The 9,270-nt window shown below is 36.8% G+C and overlaps 1 protein-coding gene across 1 annotated transcript; it reads right to left on the reverse strand.

The window, feature by feature from the left end:
• Nucleotides 1–5,336: 5,336 nt before the first annotated feature.
• LOC133527443 (transcription factor JunD) lies at nt 5,337–7,776 on the reverse strand. Its single transcript, XM_061864459.1, has one exon. The coding sequence runs from the start codon at nt 7,659–7,661 to the stop codon at nt 6,942–6,944; it is 720 nt and encodes a 239-aa protein (XP_061720443.1). The 5' UTR covers nt 7,662–7,776; the 3' UTR covers nt 5,337–6,941.
• Between the last annotated feature and the right edge of the window lie 1,494 nt (nt 7,777–9,270).

The following is a 9,270-nucleotide window of genomic DNA, read 5'->3' on the forward strand; positions in this document are numbered from 1 at the left end:
ATTCCACGAGCCACAATAACCAATTGCAATGATTAAGTTTGACACACACTTTCGTACTAATTTGTTTGTTTACACTGATGAAAAAGCGTTCCAGGCACTATTTCTGATAAAAAAAAAAGTAATTGATCAGTCTCAGCAATGTGCTTTGAAGTAAACTGATATTACAGACTTCTTCCGGAAGACTAATCATTAATTCACATTATGTATGTACATGTATATACCTCTAAACTTTTGATAATGTTAAAAAATTAGCAGTTAATAAATAATAATTGATTACTACTCAATAATTCGAACTTTCATATTTTTTCTCTCAAAAATTTCGAACCTTTCGATATTTCAAACTTTCGATAATTCGCAATATTTTAAAAGTTCTTCGAATTTCGAATTAACGAGAGTCAACAGTAGTGTCATTCGATATGTAATAACACCATTAGAGTAATAAGGGTAGACATATGTAAAAACAATAAGATAAGAGTGAGATAGCGCTTTACGAATAAAACACAAACACAAAGACACAAAGTATATAAACTAAACTATATCATGCTACGCAAAAAATATAACGTTATCTGCCTAACCCAGAAAGCATTGTTTGCAAAGGAAAGTGTGCCAGCAGCACCCAGAAGACTTGACATTTCGTTTCCAAAATTATGGTCCTGCATCTAGTGCATCTGTTGTAAAATATTAGTGTAGGTACATGTACAGTAATATGTTCATTTCTTATGCTTTGAAAGTGGGTCGTTGTTGTTCTTAAAAGTGTGCAGAAAATGATACGTTTCTGTTCTAGAGCACTGTAGTTTGTAAGTAGTCGATTTTTCCTTTTATTTACGATAAGTAATTAAAACTTTGGTTTTGAATGGATTTTTTGTACAATTTCCATTCTGATAATTACCTCGGAATTCCATAAATAACGATATTTTTACCTAAATTGTTCCGTCAAGAAATACTACTGAAGTTTATACTTTAATGCACGTGTATTTTACTTTCCTCGTATTCGAAATGTAAAGTAGAGTGTTTAATTCGGGTGAAAAGCATCATTTCAACCCTTAGTTATCAATGTACTTTTGAGTAGGTATATGAATTATGGCAAATAATTTTTCAATTTAGTCGGTCCCAGAAATATCAGAAATCCCCCGCATACATACCTACAAAAGTCTCTGCAGCTGACTGCTCCTACCTATTCTGCAATTTATTTATTGTCTATGTTTTCATACTACAATTTGGCAAACTATTTTCGCCAGTAGTAAAAGGCGGAAAATTAAAAATGTAGGCGCGAAGGGTTGTCCTCCCATAGAAAATTTGAATTTCGTGCATTTTCTACTGATAAAGTGACAGACTACACCCTGGCAAACCCAATTTGTCAGTAAATAAAACAAAAAAAAAGCTTTACACATCCCCCTTTCTTTTGGGTGCTAGTACTAGCGTAAGATTATATGGTTAATTATATTAATTATATACATATATTTTACGTTTGATTGATTTTACCATTCGAACTAATCGGCTCCTTTTTATTTTACAAAATTACATTATTACAATTATGTATAAAATAAATAACAGGTATAATATTTCATTCATTGGTAAACAAAATCTGAGTCACAAAAGTGTCGGCTACTTTATCAGTTTCCGAACGCAACCTTGACGAAAGTTCTAGATTTGAAAATTCAAAACAACCGCCTACGCCTCCGCTTTGGCACGAAAAGGGATGACTAGGTAATTAATATGTAATGTACACGATTTATGTAAGTGCTGTATCTAAATTAAAATTAAATTATGACTTATATATGTTTTTTTATTAATTTTAGCAGGTAACAACCTTAATACTTGCAGAAAAAAAGTATCAAAATTTTAATAGGTGCGCGTTTCCATTACACGTTTTTGGCAGTTTTGGATTTGACACTGACCAGCATATGCCGTATTGTGACATAGCATAAAACCAACTGGGTATTTATAAGTGTAAATGCACCTAAGTATTTGTTAATTTCTTTATTTTTATATCGCACCTGTGTTAATTTAATAGTTAGTAGTATATTATTGTATTGTATTTATTTCAAGCAACATGACTCATAAAAGCTTTGAAACATACAAATAATTAAAATTAAAATATTACTTAAATATGAACTAACTTTGATAGGAAACATATATGTCAATCATGAAAAAAAAGAATAAAAATTAAGAAATAAATAAAATAAGACTACGATAAAATTTTAAATTGACTAAATTCATCGTAGTCAGTTAAAAGTAAGTTCCATGTCCCTCGTAAATTAATTATATTGGGTTTATAATAACAATAATTACATCTATTTAGTAAAATTGTTCGGGAAATGTTTACCACGTTTATTTACAAAATGGGTTGGGGGTTATGGCAAATTACCAAATAATCCGGTAATTGGCAGCAATTTATGGCTCGACTTTATGTTCGCTAATTACCCTAATTCATGGCATTCCCTGCGGCAATAACTGGTAATTAGCTTTTGTTGTAGTGAAAATAATCTATAAATTCTCGTGGTATTTACTGTACAATTAGTATTCATAAATGAAATTATGTAATTATAATTACGTAAGATAAATTGAAGAGTATATTGAAATAAACCATAAAACAGGGAAATTAATATGACTTACCGTTTATAGTAATAAATAAAAACCTACAGGGTGTTTTTTATACCTCGCATTTTTTTACAATATGAATATATATGTCATACTCATAGAAACTTTATTATGGGACCAACCCCGAATATATCAACGTCAGACCAGCCAGAATCTATGAAACAGACATTTTTTTTTGTGATTTCAGGGTCGGTACGATAGTAAAAGTTGCTCAGTAATCTCGGTATGACCAATATAAGTATTTCCAAAAAAACCTCGTCAGATTATACCTGCCATTAAGTCTGGTTGAAATATTATAATGGGCGTGTAATTAACCGTGCAATATCTCTTTCATCCTATGTTAATTAACAAATTGGCAGATATCGTAGGTGGATCAAAGGTTAATTGAGCTGGGATTTTAGTTAATAGCAGCTGGCTTTATATGTCCACAACTTTGGACTCATTGGTATACAAAAAATCTTAGTCTTAGCCAAAAACCTATTATCAGTGTTGTGTTTACTGTAAACTGCAAAAACTTCACGCAATAGCGTATGGTACTATTGTAGGTATGTGACATGTAAAATATTAACGGTGTTTTGTGACCTATTTTTTCTATTATATTCGCCGCTGTAACCTTGACAAAGCGTTTTAATTTGAAATATGTAGGAATAAACAAGTGTCATAGAAAAAGGAAAGAACAGTCGTTTTTTTTTTCATTCAACAGCCTTATTCTGAACTCATTTTGAAAATAGGCTTGTCCGTGTACTGCTTCGGGTTTTGGACAGTACAGTTATTTATAAAGCAGTTACATTATCTATTTATATATTGGGGCAATGCTCAGGCACAATAGTGCAATGAATCTACGTGATTTATTTATCGCCACGGCACGTGCGGCTTTGGAGGGGAGCCAGTCGATACGGACCGATTTAATATAATAAGACACTGTTGTGTTGGGGCTACAGAAAATACAATTTTAGAGGCCGAGAGACATTTTGGCGTATTTTTTCTTTCTCCCACATGTTATGTTTTCAATAGGTAGGTATATCTAGTTTCTGAAACGCCTCTAAAGATAGCTAAATCTTTAGTCATTAATATAAACAAATGCATTCCAGTGGAGGAGCGCAAAGTATTTAATTCGAAATATATATACTTATGTCATGGTGACTTTTTAATAAATATTAGTTATAACAAAGTCTCTTTACTCCTCGCTTTTGGTATTTTTCACACTACACCTACAGAAATTGTTGTTTCTTCTCGTTCAAAAACCAACGTGCCAAATTCAGATCCAATATACATAAACATTTGGCACGAGCAACCCCAATTTAGATCCCAATATTATATTTCCTAATCCCACGCCTTGTAAAACGATAGTATTATAAATCTACGATTGCAGATTGCCGCCATATCTTAATACCGGTGAATAAAATAAATATGTAGTTCAAAGTATCAAGCCATCAAGGGTTATCTAAATCGTGTCCTTAAAACTACTAATAAAAAAACGACAAATGGAGTAATGGATGGCATTTACTCGAGCGTGCGCCTATTGTGCTCCAGAAACAAAGACCACAATGGTTTCAACAAATATTCACACGGCGATTCCGACTTTGCCATTGTCACTGTGTGGACTAAGCGTTTTTTTATCCACGTGAGTCAGCCAGGACGCCCTCACGGGGACGCTCGACCGCACACATAGATTTCCTTGGAACCAATCCAATATTGTCAGCCTGTGTCTTCTAACAACTCGTTTAACGACGTCTTAAAACGTACCCTCCGTTATTCGTCTATCAACCAGTATCGATTAGTTCGACGTAAGTAAATAGATATACCTCGTGTTAACGACTTAGCACTTCAAAATAAATTATGCAATTAAAAAATTGCATCAATCGTTAGCGGAAAATGTAATGCACTGTAGGTGTAGGCATATTGTGTTCTTGGCATTGAAGAAACTAGGTGATTGACGTAGTTTCGATCCACAAAAACTGAATGTTACGTTATGAATATATGTGTTTATATAACAGTGAATGACAGGTTTACATCGATGTACTTGGATAAACATCGGCTTGTTAGTAAATACAGTGATGTTTTAAAGAGAACAATGCGTAGGTAGCCGTAGATAGAGGTGTTTCCTTCTTGGCTGACCCATTTAATACGTTACTACGTTAGTCAATATTTTCTACGACTAAATCTTCGGGAATTCGGATATCCGACTCGTTAAGAAATTCTTGGCATCGGTTCATTATTTTGTAAACTCCGGTTCAAATTGGAATGCCCTGTCGTTTCTTGGGATATAGTTATCTTCTTTTGAGATGGCAGCCGCGGAATATATTGGCTAATAACTGTTTCGTAATGTCTTTTCAGAATTGTGGTTTATGCCTGGTTTATGATAAAAGGATGACGTTAATCACGAATGCTATTTTTAGTGGAAGTATGTTTATGCTCAGGCACATGGTGTTTGTATTCATTATCGACGCAACATATGCTAAATCAACTGTAATGAATCGACTTGGTTTCATTATGTCAGCATTATGTAGTGTTACATCAAGTAATGATTGCTGCAATCAGTATAGGTAACTAAGTAGGTAAAAGATGATTTCATACGTCACTGTTCCAAGGTCAACAAATGCTGTTTTCTCTTAAATCCAACCGTTGTTTTCCTTCCCCATTTACGTTACCAATTGTCGTTCAGTGATTTAACATGTATCGGGGTGGGCTTGGGGACAAGGGTGTATTGATCGAGTTAAAATGAAAGCAAAAAATAATAGTATAATAATCTTCATATTTTATTTTCTCTTCTTTCGTTTTTAGCATACAATAATGTATTCAGTATAAAACAATATTCTTTGTTACATTCATAGAAATATATTATTTTAGTATAACTGTTCTTTATTTATCTCTTATAAACTTACAAATTACTGTTAACATTCTGACGAATTTTGTATAAAATAATACAAATATGTATTTAGGTTTGCTAGCCACTAATAATTTTATAAAAAAGAAAATCATTTACAGGCTTTTAAGTCTTTGCAGCTAGCTCCCCCATTAAAAAGTCTATAACAATTCAACTTGTTAATTGGTATTTATTATATTACTTACAATAATCTATAGAAGACAATGGTACAGAACAATTTACCGTAGCACATTAATGGTAACAAAAACAATTAAAACAAAGGCTTTAGTTTACAAAGCGTAGGCACTCGAGATTGCTACTTCATCCTAGTCGTAGGAGACATTCTCACTAATAAATACATACATCTCACATTCACTCTCTCACTGTCAATCGGTCGCTCGATTATGAAATGCTCACATTCGTCCATCATCATAATAAAACGGACGGCCTCGCATAACTTAAGTCGCGTCCTACATTTAAGAGCACCGGGTCAGTTCTCAGAAAACTTCGACGTGTCAGGGAAAATACTAGTGCGCAAAGCACGCTCGTACAGCCAGCCAAACAAACATCGAAACTCACACTCGATCAGTCTTACATACAGCATTATTATGTCTTAAAACATTAAGCGTTAAATAATGAACACATTCAGCTAACTCAATCAAACAATGGCGTCGAAGCACCATTGTGTGCCACAATGAAAAAGTTAACCTTGTGTAACATAACATGATTCGGGGCGTCCGACAACAAAATTGAACACATGGCCGCCATTCCGCGAGGGCAGCGCAGGCGGAATTTTAATTAGCAGAACATCCGCTCGTAACTTGGTTTGATGCGCCGTTGCCAGTTCCGCGCTCTTGTCGCTATCTCCTTTACACACGCCTGCAAGTCCTGTCAAAACCTGTTTGAAGGCGTGTTTAATATATTGCGTTTTAACCCCAATGACCCCCATATAACTTATTAAAGGGAAAAATTTACATTCGGGCGTCGCGCCACAATACGAATTACTGATGGAAATCCCCTATGTACGGCAAGAGCGGCAACATCGCTGAAACGGGAAATTCGCCGTAGAACTGGCAACGTCGCGTTACCTCGTTCAGTCAGACTGCGAACGAATGACGTTGCACGTATTTTCCTTTCTACACTATTCTAAACGAGGCACCGCAATACTGATACAAGGAAAACAATTTGTTCTGCAACTTACAATGCGAGTTTAAACTTTCGGACGCGTGATTGCGCTAAGTACATCCCTCGAATGAAGATCCACTGAGAGCGGGAACTCGTTCTCGAGGTTTAGCCTCGACACATCACTGGCAACCTAATCTCTGAACTATCGTTAACGTAGCGACTTTAACACTTTACACTAGAGTTTTTAACTATATATTACACAGTAAAATTAAGATCACAAATCGCTTTGTATGCTGCGTCCTAGCGGGCGCGACTAGCATGGAATGTGGAGGAGCTGACGCTAAGGCGATCAGAAGTGCGACTCGATGAGGCAGCCTCCGTTCGCGTGCTCCAGCACCTGCTGTTTAAGCCGGTGCACGTGATCCTTTAGTTTCACCACCATTTGTGCCAGCTCTGCGTTCTCGCCCTTCAGCAACTTTACTTTGTCCTCCAATTTAGAGATACGCTCTAGCTTGCGCCGTCTGCACTTGGACGCGGCCACTCGATTCCTCTGTCTCTTCCGTTCCAGTTTGATTCTCTCCTGCGAGTCCATGTCTATGGGGGAGAGGGGAGGCGAGTTGGAAGCGCTTGGCACGGTTTGAGGCTCGTCCTTGATGATGGGTGTCGGGTAGCGGTCGACGGGCCGGTCGAGGTCCGCGTACACTCGCCGCGACACGACTGTCGGCTGTTCGGTGTGGTGTAGTTTATGTAACGCCTCTACGAACGGCTGGGCGTACATTTCCTGTTCCTCGGTGGCGGCGGGGAAGAGCACCGGCCCGCCGGGTGTAGGTGTTGCTGTTGTGATCATGCCGTTTTGGATGATGAGCTTCTCCAGCTCGGGTGATCCCAGTTTCAAAAGTTGAAGGTCAGGGGAAGACAGCAAAGGGGGTCCGTTTCGCGCTCTCTTGCCACCCCTTCCCATATCCAAGTCCAGGGTGAGGTTCCGTTTGAGATTTTCCACAGGGCCGCTCAAGGGAAACTGTTCGTCATAGAAAGTAGTCTCCATGCCGTGGCCGGAGTGTCGAACCATGTGTACGCACTAAACGCTCTGGTATCACTAAAGTCACTGCGCGAAGTTTAAAACTTTTGGTTGCGCACCGCACGTCCTCTTCGTTCAACGTTCCACTTGTTTCTAAACATTGTTAAGCAGCGAACACTGCTTATATGTCAGTGACTCAGATAAGCTATTTTTAGCTGTCGCGTGATGAAGTTGCACGCTGGTTGGTCGGGTATGTCGTGATACCGCGCCGAGCTGTGCTCTGATTGGCTGGCCGGATCGTAACGAAGCGCGAGGCCTCAGTGGGGCTGTTTACGACTTCGTGCGATTACCGAGAATCGTTGGCTCGTTTTCCATTCTAAAGCCGACAATATCGTAACGGTCGTATTATATCTAAATTTATAAAACGTCACATTATCAAATCAATATTATATTTGTACAGGTGAAGTAAAGTGTAATAATAACAAATGTAGAAACGTATGATTATTTCGTCACCTTCGTCATTACTGCGACACCCACGCAGCACGAAGATAATCAAATTTTTTTGGTGGTTTGATATATACGTACCTTGAATATATTTTATATCTGTTTATATATTTTAAAGCAAATGCTGCTGCATGTATTATTTCTTGCCTTATTAAGAGGAAAGGGGACGGCCGCTTCTCCATTCAATGCAATTTCTGATTACAAACTTAGTCCCCATTTTCTCTCCGGATATTGACGTTTGACTTTTTTAGATTTTTTGATTATTGTAAATATTAGGAGAGTAAACAGATTTCATATAAAGTTCAAATGCTTCTAACTTTAATAGGTACTTAATTAAAAATTCGAAAACGTAGGGGCATAGCTGTGGTTGATATGCAACAAATTGTATAAAAATATTTTAAATTATGCTAATAATATCCAGAGGAGAAAACGAGGACTACGTTTATATAAAAAAGGCGATTTAGCGCGGGTGACGCGGGTCCTCCACTTTCGTCTTAACTAGATGCATTATTCCAATAATATTAACATCTAGTGTCACTAAAACTAACATTTTTTATGATGACTAAATTTATTTATGAAGGTATGTTTAACAAAAAAATAACATTTACAGCTTTCAATCAACAACATCACTATCACCACTTTTCACCACCACTTTTATGGAAGGTAGAGTTAAGGAACGCAATCTCCAAAGGCAGAACTTACGCAAAAGTGTCCAGTGGTCAGCTATAAATAATAGTTCCAAATCTCTCCAGAGTGTTATTGACGGAGTGAAGTGCGCTATCTATGATTTGATTTTTTTCAAGTATTCTAGGTATTGTAGCGCCACCTATTTAAGGTTTCTTGATGACACTTTTTGGTATATGGAGATTCCATTCCTTATCTCCACCTTCCGTAACCACTTTAGTAAATACTGTCACTCTACTTTCAAGCTTTTATAAAGCACTCACTTAAGGTTTATAAAAATATATGTATTTAATTTAATTCAGTCACTTCACCAACAACTGATAGTTTGTCAGTGATTGTAAAAAAAAAAAAATATTATTTCTACCAATCCGTGTCCGTCATCCGTCATTTCGAATCGCTCGTAAATCGTGCAATGGAAACAAACGTAGGCGGGGCGCGCTGCCTGCACGAAAAAATATTATGCGGGCAAAGC

The sequence above is a fragment of the Cydia pomonella genome, chromosome 18 (genome assembly GCF_033807575.1).
Source record: "Cydia pomonella isolate Wapato2018A chromosome 18, ilCydPomo1, whole genome shotgun sequence".
Lineage (NCBI taxonomy): Eukaryota > Metazoa > Arthropoda > Insecta > Lepidoptera > Tortricidae > Cydia > Cydia pomonella.

What these genes read in the sequence shown, in the direction of transcription:
- LOC133527443 (XM_061864459.1), bottom strand. Translation starts at nt 7,661, where the DNA reads ATGGTTCGACACTCCGGCCACGGCATGGAGACTACTTTCTATGACGAA.